The sequence below is a fragment of the Carex rostrata genome, chromosome 17, assembly GCF_964058835.1.
Source record: "Carex rostrata chromosome 17, lpCarRost1.2, whole genome shotgun sequence".
NCBI classification, from domain to species: Eukaryota; Viridiplantae; Streptophyta; class Magnoliopsida; order Poales; family Cyperaceae; genus Carex; species Carex rostrata.
In genome coordinates this window covers 6,587,357-6,607,573 of record NC_135934.1, presented here as the reverse complement: position 1 = coordinate 6,607,573, position 20,217 = coordinate 6,587,357, and the positions used below count along the sequence as shown (strand labels likewise).

Sequence of the window (20,217 nt, the reverse complement as noted above, 5' to 3'; positions counted from 1 at the left end):
AAAAAAAAAAGTTATTGTAATTTTAGAAGAACTAAAAAAGAAGATATAAGAATAGAAAGCAAAGAAAATGGCAATGACGGATTAAAAAGTAACAAATTAATTTTTGAGGTTAAAAAAATTCAAAATAAGAAAGATAAAATTAACTGCTACTCTTTTCATCTCAACTGCTACTACAGAACGAGTTTTTTCAGCCATAAAACTCGTTAAAACTGGACTTTGAAATAAGATGGGTGATGAGTTTCTTAGAGATTACATGCTTGTTTTATATCGAGAATGAAATAACTAATAAAATTAGCTCATATGAGATTATTGCATAATTTGATTTTTTTTTTAGGAAAGCATAGATCTAAATTTAAATAATATAAAAAAATAATGTATGAATATGCTATTTTTTTTTGTTAAACACGTCATTTATTAGCATTAATTTGTTAATTATTATAACTTTTATAAAATCAAATAGTGAAGAATCATATTATCTTGTATTTTATAGATTTTTTTTTTTTTAATATATGATGTTTAGTCAGTTAGCCCTCCTCTCTGTACTCAAAGTTGAGTTCCACCCTTGCTCTCCCAGTTCCACTAGGGCGACTCTATAGTGCAGAGAGAGGGAGAGGAGCTTGAGCAGAGGCTTGACGGAGCAGTCCCTGATCTCCCTCCCTCACTGTGGCCTTGATCCGTTTCAGAATTCACACGAGCCATCCTCCTCAGCAGCACGATCAAACTTTGCGTGACTTGTTAGAATTTGATGAAGAAAAAATAGCTTGAGCTAGGGAGAGCACAGAGGTTATCAAATTCCCTGCCATTTTGCACGGTACAAGTGGGTGACTCTACATATGCTCTGCTTCTTATATTTGAGTAGTGAATATGAGAAATTAGAGGGAGGAAAGAACAACACAAGAGTCTACAATCCTTTCTATATCACTTACGGTCTGGTATTAAATCTTAATTAACCCAGCACTATTCTTTATGGGATTGAACAATTGCAATGCTCTCAAAATGTTTGATGAAATGTCCAAATCAAAACTAATTGATTCTTTATGGGATTGAACAATTGCAATGCTCTCAAACTGTTTGATGAAATGTCCGAACTAAAACTAATCGAGTCATACTACATCAAAGTATCAAACCATGTTTAATTTTTTTATTTTTTATTTGGTAAACATGTTTAATGTTTTTAAATAGCGTACTAACTGCATCAGGACTCGCTTTGTATTTTGCGTTAATTCAGTTTTACTTCTGCCTTATATATATGATGATTACGTCGTGCTTGAGAATTGAATTAGCGTTTCACTATTATGCAATTTAAAAACTGGTGTACAGAGTTTTCTAAATTGTAGCTTTATAACTTTGTTAGTTATTAAAATTTCAATTTACTTATACAAGTCATACGTAATACATCATTCAATATGTATACTGTTAAAATTTTTATTCAATATGTATGCTGTTTAATTATTTATAAATTTATGTATACACAATCTTCATGTCTTATTAATATATACTATTTAACAAATCAGCGGTTGAACCGGTTGATCCACCGATCCGACCAGTAAACCGCTGACCCGGAACTTTGCCGGGTCATCGTCCGGTCCGGTTCTGATAACATTGGAAATTACAGTAAATTGCACTTTTTATATATGGAAACAAACTTAAGGAGTGATCTTGTAATAATTGATTAATGATTATGTCTTGAGAATTTTTTTGTTATACTAATAATTGTTAAAATTTGAAATGAAAACATTAACTGTTATTTGCGATGTATATGCTTGATTTTTTTAGAAAATTTATAATTTATTTAGTACAAGATAACAAAGCGGGAAAAATTATTGACTACATCTCTTAGACCTGCATTAATTAAACTCCAAATTCATAATTTTTGGTGTATAAATATTCTTCATGAAACAAAATGTCCTTAACAGTTCCAGTCTATCTTTTTCAAATTCCAAATGAGTGAGTCTATGGTACTATGCATATCACGGGTTGTTACCGTGCTACGGCTCTATATTCGAGTTTTCAAATCCTAACGGTCGATCCGAACCGTTCATCTTGTTCTCCATATTAATATGTGTTTGGAGACCAAATTTTACATTTTTTGAAATTTTTTTACTATTTTTTTAGATATTTAGAAAATCACTTGATCTGAAAATTCTGGACCATCCAAAAACAGTGATTTTCAATAAATCTAAAAAAATAGTAAAAAAATTTCAAAAAATGTAAAATTTGGTCTCCAAACACATTAATATGGAGAACAAGATGAACGGTTCGGATCGACCGTTAGAATTTGAAAACTCGAATATAGAGCCGTAGCACGGTGCCAAATCGTAATATGCATAGTACCATAGACTCACTCATTTCAAATTTAAATTATTGTTAATGTTATCATCATCATCATCATCATCATTATAACAAAAAGATGTTGTGATGTGTTAGAGAAAAGTTGAAATTTCATCCCTTCTCATCAAGTTTATTTTTATATTATAAGATTAGTAAATCCTGCAACCACATTTTTGCATTTTTTTTATTCAATTAAATTTTCAATAGGAAAACTCTTCATTCTTTTCTTGGTACTACCAATCATAAAAAAAATTGAGGAAAAGGCAAAATCAATTTACCAATAAAAAAAAAAGGAACTGGTGAATTTTCTTGGTATCCCCTTCTATTTTTGTTTGAATCATCAAGTATTTGCCAATGAAAAAAAAAAATTGCGGAAGTTGTGTCAAACAATGATGATCAATTTGATATAAATTTGAAGCCAAAATTCAGCTAACAATTTTTAGCTCTTACATCAGATGAATTAATTCAAATCAAGTGTTTTATGAAGTTTATTTATTACTGCTGCCAAAATCCAAAATGTTTTATTTATTTTTTTGAAACCTTTTGGCAGTGAAAAAATGTCTTATTTCAACGCCAATCTTTAAATCTGTCAAACGCTTCTTTCCTTGCACAAAATTGGAACCGAATCCTCTACTCTTCTGAGGACAAGAATTTTCTATCCCCAGAGTCACTGCATGTAGGTCCGAGATAGATTCTCAGTCTCCAGTTCATAAATTAAAAGAAACCGACTTCTTTAATAGTGATTGGTCTCATACACAGTGACTAAGGGGCAGAAAATTTCTGCATCAGGAGGATAGGATTTTTTTTTTTTTTTTTTTTTCTTAAGGATCATGACAGAAGCTGCCAGAGACAGGGCAGAGGATTCGGAGTCCACAAAATTACCCTACCAGAGTGCTACCACATTTGATTCGTCAATTCAATCCAAATCGGACGGCGGCGATTAAACAAAACAAACAAACCCTTGTAGCTGCAGTTGACAGTTAGGTGCTGGGACTATCCTCTGCATTAACTCAGGTATTGGGTTTAAAATATTTAACGTCCGATCAGGATCCAGGCCAATCCGGCCCACTCCTGAAATATTCGTGTCGAAAGGGATCAAGCGGTACCTCTTTGTCATGCGGTAACTCAAAATTTGACTTACTGCAGACAAAATGAATTTTTGGGGCCGCAGGAAAAAGATAAAAAGTAAAGCCCTAATTCTTTTTCGAAATTATTTTATTCACTTATTTATATTTTAGTCACCTATTTATAAACCTTTATTATTTTTCCCAAACCCAACCTTCCTTCCTTCCTCTTTCACAACTTACGACTCACACCCCCCCACCTCTCTAACTCTCTCCTCTCCTCACCTCCCTCCTCTTACCGGGTCGGTCGGGTCTGCTCGGGAACCACGACTCGCAATGGTGACCTCAACAGAGACAGGTACCGCCTCTCCACCGCCAGATCCCATCCCTCCGCCATCCAACGGCCACGATCTCCCCTCCTTCCCCATCCTAAAACCTCGCTCGAAGCGCCGACCCGCTAAGTTCCCACCTCTGTCGGATAAGGCTTCGACGGTCACTGATGTGGTAGAGGTGCTCGAGGAGCGGCCGTGGAACCTCAGGTCGTGCCGCGGCTCGGTACGCCGACCCACCTCAAGGAAGGAGCAGCAGCGGCCTCGATTCTCTGTGCCGCTCACAACTGACGAGATTGAAGAGGATATCTATTCTGTCACTGGATCCCGGCCCCGCCTCCGACCCCGGAAGAGGCCCCGCATTGTGCAGAAGCAGATCGATGTAAGCTCCTAACGTATACAAATTTCTTTTTGATTTTTTGCGTGATATTTGCTCTTAATTCAATTTTCTTGTAAATTACAGTTGGTGTATCCTGGATTGTGGTTGACGGAGGTGACGGTGGAGCTGTACCGTGTGCCGGAGGAGCGGTAACCTTACCTGGTCTGATAAAATAGTAATACTCGGTTTGTTCTGTATTTTTTAATAGTCTTTGTTTTTTCTTTTTCTTTTTCTTTTTGTGAAGGTAGTCTAGTCTATGTGGTTAAGTTTCGGGGGTAACTTGTATCACGGTCAACAGAAAATTCTTTTTTGTTTTGATTTTATTAGGGATGGATGTTGTGAAATGTAATCATGATTGGGGTACATAATTGTGAACAGTAAGCAGAGGTTGCTTTGCTGCTCTATTAACACCACTGAACCGTTCTTATTATAATTAATTAATTCTTGAATGTTTTTTAATTCCTTTTTTTATTGTCATAATTGCTGATTTGGCATTAATTCTTTGTGGTAGGTTGGTTTATCTTCTCATTTATTTATTGGTCAGTTAAAGTTGGTTGGGTGTTCTTAACTGATAGCTGTGATCTGGGTTTTGGGCTTTTATGGATATGGTTTGTAGTTGTCTTTGTTTTAATGTGGCTGAGCTGTTGGATTTGGATTGTCTATTTTTTGTCGTTTCCTTGTTTGTATTAAGATATGTGGCCAGGCCCAAGTTCAGGCCCATTTACTCGGCAAAAAGATACGCATGGTAATATTATTTTGCTTGTGGAAAATGTACCGACATAGTTTAGAGTTTAGACAGAACTTGAGCTGATTTGGTCAGGCAATACTAGCTTGTTACCGGCCTTCTAAGTTGGCGCGTTCTCTTTACCCTGAAATTAGCTCATTCTCTTACAAATGCTGGGGCCGTGAATTTTGAGCAGGGATAACAAGTCAACAACTCGTGTTAGTTATTCCATGGAACCTGCTCAAAATTGAACTGCGAACCTCGCATTAGTGTGCCAAAAACGAGATGGTAGGTCCGATGGACATCTGATATGCTTTTGGATCCAATGGGCATCGTAATTGTCCAATATGCTTAAAGACCTGCGCACATTAAAATTGACACACGAGTGCACACTAATATTAAAGCGGAGTGCACGATCTTAAAGTGGATCGGATGGTCCTGTAACCTATTGAATCTAAAATAGGTCAGATGCATATCAGATTGAATTCATATCTTTCCAGTTATCTGACAGGTACTGTTCACTAACATTAGTGGTTTGGACCGTTCTTTTAATCTGGCATGAATCTTAAAGAGGACCTCTACATCTTAATAGACACTGGATTGAGTTTGAGCTAGCTGTGAGTAAATCTTGGTAAAATTGTAGGTCCCACTTTACGGTACCTGAGAGGATATTCGTTCCATTGGACCTACTCCCCACACTCTTCATAAACAAAGGATGTTATAAAAAAGAACGGTACCTCAGGGTGCTCCTGCGGTTGTTGTGCCTTGTTTGGTCATTGTCCTTCATGTATCTTAGGAACTTTATTTTTTTAGGGCATACTTATTTTATCTTGTTATGGGGGGCGTACACCTTTTAGCTCATCCTTTGTATGTTTTTCGCTTGCATGGCTATACTTGGAAATGTGTATCTGTGGGTTTGGTACTTTATGTAGGTTTTGGTTTTCGAATCATACGAGTTTTCTCTAATCTGAGTTCTAAGCAATCAAATGGCCCCGTCCAGTTCGAATTCCCTCTTAAGCTTTTAGAGCTTCTCCGATCGAGTTCTAAGCAATCAAACAACCTCGTCTAGCTAAAACTTTTTCTTCTTCAAACTTTTTGATTTTTTTTCAATCTGGTTCTAAGCGATCGAATAGTCTCGTCCAGCTTGCTGAATCATGGCTTGGTTTACATGGAACCCAGTTATATGCTCAACATTTTAACACAATCCAGTTATAGGCTTGGCTTACATGGAACTCAGTTATAGGCTCAATATTTTATCACAACCTAGTTATAGGCTTGGTTTTCATGGAACCCAGTCATAGGCTCAATATTTTACCATAACCTAGTTATAGGCTTGGTTTGCATGGAACCTAGACACCTAGTTATAGGTTCAATATTTTAACACAACTCAGTTATAGGCTTGGCTTGCAATCTTGCATGGAAGTATGGAACCCAGTTATAGGGTCAGGATTTGACCCCAAGTCCACAACCCAATTATATGCTTGGCTTGCATGGGACCCAGTTATAGGGTTAGGATTTGACCACAACCCAGTTATATGCTTGGTTTGCATGGAACCAGTTATCGACTCAATATGTTGTCGGTGGGACATGGGTTTAAACAAGAGCTTAGTTATGGGTTTTGATTTACATGAATCCCAGTTACGTACTTACGGGTTTGGGGTTTTGAACAAAGGGCTTTGGTTTGGATATAGGCATATAGCCTAGTCATCGGCTTGGTTTAATGAAAACCCGATTTTTTTTGCCACCCCTATATTACCTATATATTGTTCTTAAAAATAAATAAGATGGTCAATAAATAAATTCAAAGTCCGCCGCTATGTGCGGATCACAGCCTCATGTTCAGTTAATCCTATCAAATTGTGTCATTTTTTGCAAAAATAGAAACCGATTTTTCATAAATCAAGGAAAAACGACAATTTTAAGGGATACAAGGTTACGATCACACGCACAACATGTTATTTCTATTAGCTTATGTCATATTACATCAGAATTCTAATTATATCATAATTTTTTTAGGAGAAAAATATCATAATTACTCCTGACAAACCGTGCATGACGTCACAAATAAACATATAAAATAACTGGAAATATACCAAACAGGATTACAGGAATCCCTGAGTGGTACCTTTACACTTCTAAATCCAAAAAGGGAACATTTATTTTACCATAAATAGTACTTGAGCTTTCAAAGACTAAAAAACAAAATTCTTAAAAGACTCATTACTATACCCAAGTGCATCAAAATATCCAAAACAATTAATGCTCATTTTAGTTAAAATACAAGCAGCTAGCATGCACCTTTTAGTTAAAAATACAACCATCATAGATATATCATATTTAGCTTTATCTTATTTCAATTGCACTTTTTTAGACTTAACTACAAGCTAAAAAAAAAGAATCAACTCACATCATCGTCTCTGTAATAGATATGTCTTTTTTTCTGTCAAAAATTATTTCCAACAATATATTAACTGCAATGAAAGGTAAAAGGTAGGGGTGTGAAGTATTTTCATACTTATACCCGCTAATGAAGAATTGACATTACTCATACTCTATTTATACCCATTAATAATTGACCTTACTCTATCTTACCCTTACCCGTTAAAATCATCGGATAACAAAATAATAGCATGTTAATAACAAATAATACTAATATAATTATTAATTTTATTATAATTTACAAATATACATAAAAAAATCATTAATTTTATACATATGCAATCACATTACTAATAAAAAAACAAAACACATGTGCAATCAATTCCAACTAAATTATATTTTTTATATAGCAAGAGAATTTAAAAACACGAATATTTTTTCAGACAAATTTAATTATTAACTAAATAAAAAAGCATGCAAATAAAAATAATATGTTTAACATTTTTTTTTTATAAAAAATGCATATACATCAAATAACAAAAGTACATCATTAATCATTAATTGCTCAAATATTATCATTTGAATATTTTTTTTTTTTTGAAAATCTTCGCAGAAGCTGCGAAGTCGTGAGGGAGAATCGAACTCTCAACCTTTGGGTACAACAACTTTAAGACTTTTTTTTAGCTAATTGTGCTACCTCCCATTTCTCATTATCATTTGAATATCACGCAAACAATTTTAACTATCACTAATTATTTCTCAAACATTATCATATAATTACCTTATTGGGTAATGTGTATGAAATAGCCTTAATCTGTATCCTTCTCATTTAGCTAACGACAAAAAAGTACTTATACTCATACCTGATAAGTTAATGGAAAAAAACTTTACCCACACCCACTTATCGAATACAATACGGATAAGGTAAAAGGTCTTATCTATAAAGTTTCCATTTTTTAAAAAATTTAGTCATAATTAGCTCCGTTATATAATTCTTTCTAAATTACAATATTCCAATACTCCAATAAGATTAAATATAACGACCCTTTCTATATATATACTATTTTCTTTGTTTCTTAAATTGTCTACCGTTCTTATATATACCAGTCGTATATCGACCTTTTTTTATTTTCTTATTTCCAGCTGGCAGCTTCGAGCGATTAAGAAACCTAGCTTTCAAAATTTTCGCAAGGTACGTATTAGCGGTAATTAAGTTCTTTCGTTCATTTCTTTCTTTTTTGCTGTGATTTTGTGGATTTCATTCTTTAGGTTTGATTTTCTAAGAGAAATTTGTGCTTCTATGTCTTTTTTCCGTGAATCTGATCAGCTGGCTAGACCAGAGAAGCGAGCCTACCTTAATCCTTGTTTCTATCAAATTCAATTTTTATCTATACTTTACTGTTGAAGTGGTTTCTCTAAAAAGTAAATTTAGTTCTAGGATTATGCATGTCATTAGAAATAACATGCTTTTTCCTTAATTTGCTGATCTTACGTTAAAAAATGTTATTTATTCGTTCTCATAGGAAAGTTCACATCATTTCCTAAAGGGGTAATTAATGCCCACGTGACCACATCAGTCCAAATTTTTGGTTTACTATATATATGTATTACATATCATCTTTCATTCACATACATGCTATTAGTGTCGAAATTTTTAAATGTATCATTTCCTCAAAACAAAAAAAATAAATAAAAAAACCCTATTTTCTGAAAAATTCGATTTCTGCCATGGCCGCACCTAGTCCAGAAGCAGACGTATTTATTGGGGGCCGCATCTAGCGGATGAGGCCCCATAATAGAAAAATAAAATAAAAAAAGACCTCATCCGCTAGGTGTGGACTCTATTTTGGAGCATCCGCTAGATGCGCCCCCCAGTAAATGAGTTCGCATCTGCTAGGTGCGGTCATAGTATAAATCGAATTTTTCAGAAAAGAGGATTTTTTTTAGTTTATTTATTTTTCAACAAATGGTATATTTAAAAATTTCGGGTATTAGTGGGTATCAATTATTTGGTAGTTGTTTATATATCTCAAAGAGACAAAGCCGCTGATCGATTTACCTAAACCTTCTTTTATGAACTTCTTAAAAAAACAAAAAATTGAGGTTCAAACATATTTTTCTCTCTCGAAAGTACCTTCCTTTATTAACTTTTGCCTATATTAGCTTTGTATTAATTGAGACATATATGAGAGACAATAGAAAGGTAAAATATATATATAGACAAAACAGTTTTTCTTCCTGTTAAGTATTGAAGAAGTTGCCCAAAATAGTACTTCCCAAGAATAAATGTGAAGACGCCGTTTTTATATACTATTTTTGCTATTTCCTAAATTGTCTATTTTTTATTATATATACCAGTCATATATCCTTTTTATTTCCTTATTTCCTTGCAGATCCAAGCAATTAATAAATAAACCTTTCAAATTTTACGCAAGGTACATATTAGATATAATCAAATTCTTTCGATCGTTTGTTTCTTTCACTTTAGTTGTAATTTTGTGGATTTCATTCTTTAGGTATGATTTTCTGAACGAAATTTGTGCTTGTCTTTTTTTTCCTGAATCTGATCACCAGCCTGTTGTTTTCTTTTCAGTAGGAAAATAGCTTATTTAATCTTTTATTAATCACCAGAAAGAGAGCAAGATAAGCGAGCCCACATGAATCCTTTAATCTTGAACCTTGTTTCTATCAAATTCTATTTTAGTCTATACTTTACTATCGGTTTGGTTTCTCTAAAAAGTAAATTTAGTTCTAAGAGAAAGCATGTACATATGATTAGCAAATTTGAATATGGTTCAGATATTCAATTAAACTTGAAATATGGTCCTAAGATTTTGTTTCAATTGTCTATTTTTTCATAAACGGCTTAGCTATTTTTTTTTTTTTTTTTTGAGTAAATAGCTCTTTGTTTATTGTTTAGTATAGTGTGCGGAGAATTGTTTACTTCCAGAATTATTTTCTGGAACCTTCTTTTCTTTTATATTGAGAAATTAGCTTGGAAAGCTTTGCTAAGTTTAATTTCATGGAGAATTTTTCTTCCTTTTTATTTTATCCATTTTGTAATTTCCTTTTAATCTAACATATCATCTTATGAATCTCAGGATGGATAATTCCAACAAAAAAAATATGAATAACTTTGGCTACAAACTCCCCATCTTTGAACAAGCGGCATGTGCTGTAGATGACCATGCTATTATAAATCATTACATGCCGGAAGAACAAACAAACATCCAGGCCATAGAGAAAGCGAACTTGACAAGTGGCTTGATGAGGTCAGAATGGTTCAATATGTGGTCCGACATCGCCATTGATGAGGTTAGTAGCTTGTAACTTTTTCATTGGTCTGCTCATTGAAATAAATGTTGTACACTTGTATTCCTTAATTTGCTACTTTATCAGTTTCATGCACATTGTTGTTAGTAGCCTTGTAGATCATCTATTGAAGAAAGATTTCAATTATGCTCTTTATGTTTTTAACATCGGATTTGTTCCTGGTATATATTTTATATATGAAAGTCTTAATACCTAAGATCGATTTTTGTAATGCAGCAATCAATCACAGACCATTTTACTCATCTCGGACATTCACAACCAAGCCTGATGATTCCAGGAACAGAGAGAGCAACAGAGAGTAATTTCAGATATTTATCTGCTAAACCTCTCCCCTCTACTTCTGTTCCTGGTACGTAATATTCTTTTTCTCTGTCATTCAAATCTCACTTTATATTGATTGAAAAGTTTGGTAATTACATTGCTTGTATGGTATATTTATGTTTCTCTGCAGATGACCAGCTTCTACGGGGCACTAGATCAGCACCCATTATAATTCCTGACAGCCCGAATAGAGACCACTCGCCGGATCAGTGTGCGAGACATCAAAGGTACAATTTTATCTCCTTTAATGGCATTTAGCTTGCTTCTTCAAAGGACATGTTCTCCCTAAAAAGATTGGATTCATTTTCTTCTGGCATGCATGTTTTTCTTTGACGTAAACAAGAATTTATCAATTTGGCATGCCGAATATTTCTAATATGAGAGGTAAGTCAACTTATATTAATTAACATGTGCCTATGAGATCATAGTTCTAGAAAAAAAAAAAATATATGAAATCATAATGATTGCTCGTTAGTTATTGGTATAAAGATATATTGTTTCCCATTACTTTTTTTATTCGATCCACAGTTTGTTTTAAATTATGCCAAACAAATAGGGTAATATGGGACTAGTATAGTACGTCAAAGATTTGATAAACCCATCTCATTGTGGCATCACTAACTTCTACTTCTCATTATTAGTTCTCACAAGCGAAAGCGTGCAAGAGAACCCGAATCTGAAGTCGAAATTATGTGCTCCAATCCTTTAGTTAATATAAAAAAGGCGAAGAAGCTGCATGATTCACAAAGAAATGAAAGCCAGCTCCCTTCAATCCAAAAGGATATAGAAAGCAAAAAATTCGTTGCAGGATGGGATGGTGTAGAGTATGTAAATGGTCGTATGTTAATACCCCTGGGTAGAGATCTGGTCTTAGAAGAATTGCTCAATACAACAATGGTGCAAGAAAATGCTGATCATTAATTTGTCTAGTGAGTTAATTAGGATCTGTGTCATTGCCTGATTCTCGTAAGTTCAATTCTTTACTTTTATGAAATTTTCTTTATGGTATATAAATAAGAACCTCTCATATATATACTGTTTTTTGTGTCTTTAGCTAGTTTTAATTTATGAGTGGTCTTTGCTTGAGTCTGATAAAGTACCATATACCATTTGACATTGTGCATAAAAAGCCTTCATTGAAGTCTCATACCGGTCTTCAGAATAGTAACATTTGTATTATTGTTCAGAAAACCTTAACGGTAGGCACTCCATTGTTCTGTCTTTATGTCTGCCCGGTGCACTGCTGGTATCATAACTGAGGGTAACTATAGACTTTTAAGAATTAATTCAGTATTCCTTATTGTTGAAAGATACAAATTATTTTAAAAGTATTTTAATACAATTTTCAGAGGATGATTTTTTTTCCGGCCTCCCTGACTCCAGCCTTCAATATGCTACAAGATGCACCATCCCGCCTTCATTGAAGCCTCAGACTAGTCTTCGTCACAAGGGTTTTGTTGTAATTTTCTGATGCCAATAAAACACATTTTGAATATAGTTTTACATTTTTTAGACCTTTCTATTAATTAGTCCTTAATTAGTGTGTGAGATTTGTAATTAACTGGTATCTATTTTATTAGTTTGCGTCTTGTATGTCCCAGTTACAAGTTAACGTGCACATTTAGTTGCCCAGTACGTATGTAAGTTAATGAGTTATAGCGGAACGGCTAAAAAACGGACGCTATGCCCATATTGCTCCGCTATAGCGTGCTATAACGCCGATAGCGTCATAAGTTTTATAGTCCAAAAACACTATAGCAGCGAGCGCCGCTATAGCGCGTTATTTAGAATCTTGAAAAAACATAAATTTAATTAGGAAGAACAACAGTGTTGTGCACATGTTTTTCCCCTTGAAATTGTTGGATATTAGTTTTTAGTGCATGAGGTAAAAAGTTGTGTTTTGCAACTTAACATCTTTTTTTATTATGTAATTCCCATTGTATCCTTCAAATTTGAAAATTCCGAAATAACCTTCTAAAAGAAGCAATACTGCATTTCATGGTATTAAGATGAAAGAAGATTCAAATGTGCTAGGTGCAGTGGAACCTATCCTGTTTGTTTTTCTCTGACATGTCGTCAATTGGTGTTTCAATAACATTTTAATCTTTTCTGAGTACTAACCTTTCTACAATAGATAGCAACAAAAAAAAATAATAATGCTTCAATTAGTGAATTAGATCTCTTTTCTGTTGTAATTTGGAAGTCTTCTCCCTTCATAACACAAAAAGAAAATATTAGTGCTTTCTGAGCCTACCCTTGCAGGAAGAAGCAAAGAAAATAAGACTTCAAATCTTCTCTTTAATAATTTCACCTTTACTGGATTTTATTTTGTCATCAGCTAGTATGTTTACTATTTGATAGAAAAAATATAACTAATCACATAACCCAAGCTTTTATTTGACCTCCGTTTATATCTTCTGTTTCTCCCAGCTTTTTAATTTCTCTTCCCAACCTTTTCTTATTTCTTTTCCGTTCCATTAGCAATGTAACTTCTTTCTTCTTTTTCATCTCGTCTTCTGTCTTTTCTCTTCTCCGTTAGCAATGTAATGTTTTTTTTTGTCTTTTCTCTTCTGTCTGACTTGTATATAGGAATGAATCTACTAGCATTACCACTGTGTCTTAGATTTATTGTACCAGTACCTCTACCGTTATCTCTTTTCCCTTAAACTTCATGTACCAGTACAGTTATTTTTTATTGATGCCTATGGGCTATTCCAAAAAGAAAGAAAGAATGGAATGAATCTACTACAAGCATTTGAAGAATTGTGTATAACCCAAACAAAATCATTAGCCAAATTAATTCATAATTGCAAACAAAATCATTAGCCAAATTAATTCAGGTTTGTGCATAAACCAAACAAATTATTAGCCAAATTAAACATTATCCTCAATGTTCTATAACAGAAGTTAGTTACCATGAATACTTTAAAACATTACCGTTTCCGACAAGAATTCTTAACTTGCCGGAAGAAGCCTTCGTATTTCAATCTCATCCTTTAATTAGATGGACCTCGTCTAATATAGAAAAAATATCGTTGAAACCCAAACCTCCACAAAATTGAATTCTGAATAATGATAATTTGCTTCATGTTAAAAAATTCAACACATGCTTTTTCTTGCAAATTATAATTGTCTAACTCGTACAACAAAAGGGACACGCAATATGTAGGGGCAAATGGTAATTTAGTTTCAACTATGGTTTTGTTTTTTTTTCTAAGAGAGATGTGAAGAATAATTTGTTATTAAATTTTGTTCTGTCGTTACAAAGGTGCTGTACATGTGCTTATATATAGGCTAAATTGTATATAGCCGTTGGTACATTTCCTATTTTACATGATTCTAGATTTGCTACATCTGAGGGAATAATCTAGATACCTAAATTGCCTTGCTAGCTGTTAATTGTATTCTGGATTATTTCTTCCCTAAATAATCTAGATACCGTTTTCTACAAGAATTCTTAACTTGCCGAAAGAAGAACTTTGAATATTTTGTGTTGAGCCACTTCGGAGAAAGAAATAAATTTTGGACGATTAGGTCAGCTGCCATCTTCCACTTCACTCCCACTCAACTCCATCATTTTCACTCTTTATAGATCTCATTTTCAATACAATACCTCTCCTCTCTCTTGGTACTACCTCCTCGAGCGAAGAGGAGAATGCATGAGAGAGGGGAGGAACCGGAGCCGAGCGGAGACGACTGAAGCCGAAAATGTGGTATGGTTCCGGAGCTCGGGGCGTAGAGTCCCATCTCGGTCAGAGCGCGATGGCGGTCGAAGAAGCGGGAGGGTAGAAATTAGTGCCGAGCGGAGCCAAATGGAGCCGAGAGTGCGGTAATGTTGGAGCTCGGAGTGTAGAGTTTTCATCTCGATTGGAGCGCGACGGTGAGTAGATTCAATCGTCTTTGGAGCGTGACGGCGATCGAATTAACGGATCCGGTCGTGAAGTGAGATTGAAAGCAAATTCTAAAATTGAGTATAAATGTAAATATTTATTTTTATGTTAAATGAGGAGATAGAATTTAGAATTTTGTAAACAATTTTTTCTTATCAATATATTTGTTAGTGGTAGTTTTAACCACTAACCGTAAAAAAAAAAAAAATTTGCTGAAAGAAGCCTTCACATTTCAATCTCATTCTGTAGTTAGATGGACCTCGTCTAATATAGAAAAAATATCGTTGAAACCCAAACCTCCACAAAATTGAATTCTGAATAATGATAATTTGCTTCATGTTAAAAAATTCAACACATGTTTTTTTCTTGCAAATTATAATTACACGCAATATGTAGGGGCAACTGGTAATTTAGTTTAAACTATGGCTTCAACACTCAAATGAAATTCATTAATCATGTAACTCTGTTGTCATGATCATTAATTTTAGCATTTGAAGTTTTGAACTTATTTCTCAAGTTCTTCCAACTAATCCTTGTTCAATTATTTGTTGCCGACAATTGTCGAGAACCTTCAAAAAAAATCCCTGTTTAATTGTTTGTCAATGCACGTTCAAGCAAATTAGATTTTATGTATTATAAAGGGAATGCAACTTTGTAATAGTTGACAACGGACAACAAAATGAAATAAGATAAAAGAAAAAATTTGTAAAGCAACATGTACAAATAGTTCAATTAACAGAGCAACATTGTCATCGTTGGAAAATACGAGCGTGTACCTTCAACCTGGTACTGGTACAGTACCAAGAAAGGTTGATTGAGAATAAATAGTCATATTCTAATTCTTAGTTTATAACATGATGTCATCTTAATTTGTTCATTTTACAAACTTATTGTTGTAACTGTTACTGAAAATCTGGAAGAGAAGAAAATCAGTAGAAAGTATTGCAAAAAATTAAGACCAAGGAGCTTACTTGATTATTGGTGATTCTATCCCGAGCTCCCATCTAGCTCTCGAGTGTTCTTCCACCTCCGATTGAGTTCCCATCTAAGTCTCAAGGGCTCTTCTTCTTCGGATGCCATCTCAAACAAGGTGATTAAAACGTGGGAGTCATCAAGAGCTTTTGGCGCTGGAAAAGAAGATGCATAAATTATTTTTGGCGCTAAAGAAGATGAGCTGGAAAAGAAGAAGGCTTTTGATGTAGAGAAGTGGAAGAGAAGGGAAGGATTAGCGTACCATTTTGGCGCTAAAGAAAGGTGGGAGAAAAACACTGAAGAAGAGGAAGGCACGTATTGGTTAATTATAGGATATTAATCATAATTAATCACAATTTATTGTTAATTGGGTGAATAGTTTAAAGGGTAAATATGTTATTATAGAATTTGGAGGGAGAAATACGTAATTTTCCATTTTTTTTTTTAAGGGTACACGTGAAATTCCAATATCTGCCCTCCGCCTCATGGCAGAATTAAGGCGTTTATCTTTTCAGAAATGGAAAAAACCTATAAACAAGCCTTCTAAATTCAAAACTTCAAAGTTGATGACAAGATATTAGGCATTTCTAAGTTGATTCAAACGTATGATAAAAGCCTAAATTAATTGGTTTTCTGGCATCATCTCATGAAGGCCAGACCAAGTCCCTGATTATTGCGCTCAGAAGTCAGATCAATCCTAACAAGTCAAAAAATTGGAAAGAAATAATTTAGCTTAAAATTGTAGATGTATTATGTATAGGTTTAATTAAGAATGAAATATACCTTTCACATTCCCTCATGAAGCACTAGTTTTTTACATGCATGTGCTAAACCGAACACTACTTTTTCTCTACTCAACATGCCTTTTCTGATTTTTTTTTAAAGCAATCTAAAAGCAAAACCTCCATGTATGTCATCTTGCTTACCATGTAATCTTTAGATATACTGTACGTGATCTCATATATTTTAAGATCTTGTCCAAATGTAATATCCCACTGGGAAAAAGGCTTGCTCATTCTTATATGTTTCAACATGTATGTGATCTTCATTCAATAAAATGTTAATTTTTCCAAATCACTGACTGATGAGACCTGGATAACATGTAGTATTTTTCCAAATCAAGTCACAGAGAGGGATCAAGGCATCAAGCAACCTACTTGTAGAATTGTACTTCATACTCTTATCATATTAAACATATATTTTAAATCTAAATTATTATCAGACAAAATTTTGTGAAGTTACACCATCATTTTGACACTATGTTTAGCATAGTTTTCAATTTTACCTTTTTAAAATTTTTTATAAATTGATTCAAACTACGAAATTATTTTAGAAGCTTGAATCAATAAGGAGCTTAGAGTCTCATTACTCATTACAAAGAAATGCTCTCCTTCTGTCAAAAGCAAATCAAAGCAAGAGAAAGAAAACCATAAACCATCCCAGAATTAACAATGCAGTAATCTCAACTGTACCCCTCCAAATTTTAAAATGATGCCCTGTACTGACATACAACCTACACTAGGAAAAATAATTAATATCACTAACTACAGAAAATAACTTTTACCACTAGCACATTGCGTAAAACAAGACAGAGATTCGAATAAAGGAAAAAAAAAATAAAACCCACTTTATACCCAAAAAAGAGTACAGTGACTATACAAATAGAGAAAAAGAAAAACAATAAAAGAAGAGCGACTAAAATAGCATCACTCATGCGCAAAGTTTCTAGCAACAGACGAATAGTAATGAGACTCAAGCTCCTTGAGGCTACCGGCCGCCTCCTCTCCTATTCTCTGTAGAATCTTCTCCGTTGTCTCTGCTTCCTGATCGAATGCCGCAATCCGACAGTCCACATTCTCATTCAGCGATGCAAATCCAGAGAAGAGTGCCGTCTGTTTTAGCTCAGATACCAATTTCAGTAGTGCATCAGCTGATTGTACCTATTATGAAGAAAATCAGTCCGCTGACAAAATATATTGAGATTTTTAAAAACAGTTACATTGATGTCATATCCTGTTACAAATATTTTTATAGAGGTGTTTTCACACATGTAAAGTCCAGAAACTAAGTGCGTAAAAAAAATGAAAACTTCGTAATATTTTAGTGTAATTGGAAATGACATCTCCAATTTCTCATACTATAAGTAGCACGTAATTACAAATTGGGGTGGTACGATGCAAATTTTATAAACATGGTTGTTACGAACAAAATAGATTAGGAGGTTTTGTAAGAAAGACTAGTTTTCAAAATTTAAAGTGGTCCTTCATGCAGGTACTTAAAATGGTTCAACATTTAACCAAGGATATGACCTAAACATACCAGCTCAAACCAATTTGATACAAACAAAATTCACTAATTCCTGCAAAATTGTGTTTCTATAAACATATGAACATGCTTACGTACCAATTTTGCTGCACGAATCTCCATTAAAAAAGCTTCTTGTGAGTTTCGAACAGGTGGCTCATTAACCTACAAAAAACAATTAAACACAATCAACTGCACAGTATTGGCATGTTTATATCTTAGTAAAGTGAAGCAAATACTGGTACCAAGCCTCACAAAAAAAAATGAAGAAATAAACACAATCAATTGCACGGTACTGGCATCTTTGTATCTTCGTACAAGTAAATACTGGTACCAAGCCTCGCAAAATAAATGATGAAATAAACATAATCAACTGCAAGGTACTGGCATCTTTGTATCTTAGTACAAGGAAGTACATAATGGTACCAAGCCTCACTAGTTCACAGTTTTCTGTACAATCCAACCTCAACATTAATCAAAGAATCACCATCTTCGTGTAATTACTAATTAGTACCAGTGGATAACACACCAGTATCAGTACCAAACATGTTCATATCTTATCTCAGATTCAGTACACTCGTCAGTACCAAGCATGTTCATATCTTATCTCAGATTCAGTACACTCCCCACCCCCCAATCAGCACTGCTACCAGTACAAAGCAATAAGATACCATTGAAAGAAATGAAGAAGAAAAAAGGATTAGAGGAGAGGAGGAAGAACCCTAGAGACGCTGACGAGGAGAGAGAAACTATCGACGATGTTAGAGATGTCATTGTCCAGACGCTGAAGCAGAGATCTCTGCTTCTGTGCCGCCGCCGCAGCAGAGCTCGCCGTCGGCCCGCTCCCGGCGCCACCTCCGCCGCCGCTCGGACCTCCCGCTTTGTTCATCGATTTAAGCAGACAGAGAAAAATAGCGCAAAGAAAAAGAAAAGAATAGAAAACGAAAGAAGGAAACCAGGAGTCTCTGGTAATAATGTGTTAAATTTTGGGCCCAGGTGAAAGTATTTATAGGCCCAACTGCCTAAGAGAGTTTTTATGAGATAGAGGGAAATTATTTACGGGCCTGAGGGGAAGTACTTATGGGCCATATGAAAAATTAATAATGGGCCTACAGGAAATATATGTCGGCCTAACTGGATGATTTATTTCCTTGTAGCATAACAATTCTTCCTTTTTTCTCTAATTTTTTTTTTAAGTTTCCCTGTTGAGTGTTTCTAAGTAGGTAAGATTAATTAAGGTTAGATTGCTGTTTTTTCTTTTTCAAATTACAGTGAATTATGTACTTGCAAGGAAACATATTATATAATGATATTCAGATAAGGAAAGCATTTACAGCTAATAATGGGGTAAATTTTGGGCCTGGAGAAAGTATTTGTGGGCTTAACTGGATTGTCTTCTAACAATTCTTCTCTCCGTTTTTTTGTTTTTGTTTTTTTTACAGTCTCTCTTGAGTGTTGAAGTAGGTAATCTTAATAAAAGTTAGATTGCTGTTATTGTCCAATTACAGTGAATGGATGTATTAAAAAAACAGATTATATCATGTCTCAGAGGAAAGAAGCAATTGAAAGTATTTATTTATGTCATATTGTCATGTCAAGTTGGGAATTGCATCATTTCATGTGTAAATCATACTTGGTTAAAAAAAATATAATACAACTGGCCGGCGCCTTTTCTAAGCTAAAGAGTAGTTACCACCTAGTTGTTGATTAATGATAATTAATTTTCTATAAATATATATATACACATACGTCAAAAAGGGGTGCTTTCGTGTATGTGTAAATGGTTAGATACGAATGCTTCCATGATCTAGACAAAGCAACGGGTTGATATTTTAATACTACTACTCGTTTTAAGTTTTTTTTAATAAATAAGTATTCTTTTGTTGTAAGAGATGTTATCCTTCAAAAGGTGCCTCGCAAGTGCATCATGCATGTTGCATCTCTCATCAATGCAAACAAAACAAACAATTGCTCAGGATATGATTTTTTTTTTTCTCATCATGTCTATGCAATTTATTTAACAAACAACACATAATATAATGGGATCCAAATCTTTTATTATGGCAATTAATCCCTGTTACAAAGTCCATGAAATATGGGTCCCACAAGTATGTAAGTGGCTCCAACATAGAGCAATCCAAACATTTTTTTTAACTTGACTTGAAGAAATATAAGAAATGTTTTATCCACA

General features: G+C 34.1%; 2 protein-coding genes across 2 annotated transcripts; one reads left to right on the top strand and one right to left on the bottom strand.

The window, feature by feature from the left end:
• Positions 1-3,598: 3,598 nt before the first annotated feature.
• On the top strand, positions 3,599-4,562 carry LOC144568292 (uncharacterized). Its single transcript, XM_078318590.1, has 2 exons — positions 3,599-4,106; positions 4,188-4,562. Exons 1-2 carry the CDS (start codon positions 3,732-3,734, stop codon positions 4,254-4,256), a joined length of 444 nt encoding a protein of 147 aa, XP_078174716.1. The 5' UTR covers positions 3,599-3,731; the 3' UTR covers positions 4,257-4,562.
• Positions 4,563-17,269: 12,707 nt separating this feature from the next.
• On the bottom strand, positions 17,270-18,979 carry LOC144568021 (mediator of RNA polymerase II transcription subunit 22a-like). The gene is made up of 3 exons (XM_078318239.1): positions 18,748-18,979; positions 18,126-18,191; positions 17,270-17,662 (listed from the first exon to the last, which is right to left on the bottom strand). The coding sequence occupies exons 1-3, from the start codon at positions 18,913-18,915 to the stop codon at positions 17,429-17,431; spliced, it is 468 nt and encodes a 155-aa protein (XP_078174365.1). The 5' UTR covers positions 18,916-18,979; the 3' UTR covers positions 17,270-17,428.
• Positions 18,980-20,217: the final 1,238 nt, after the last annotated feature.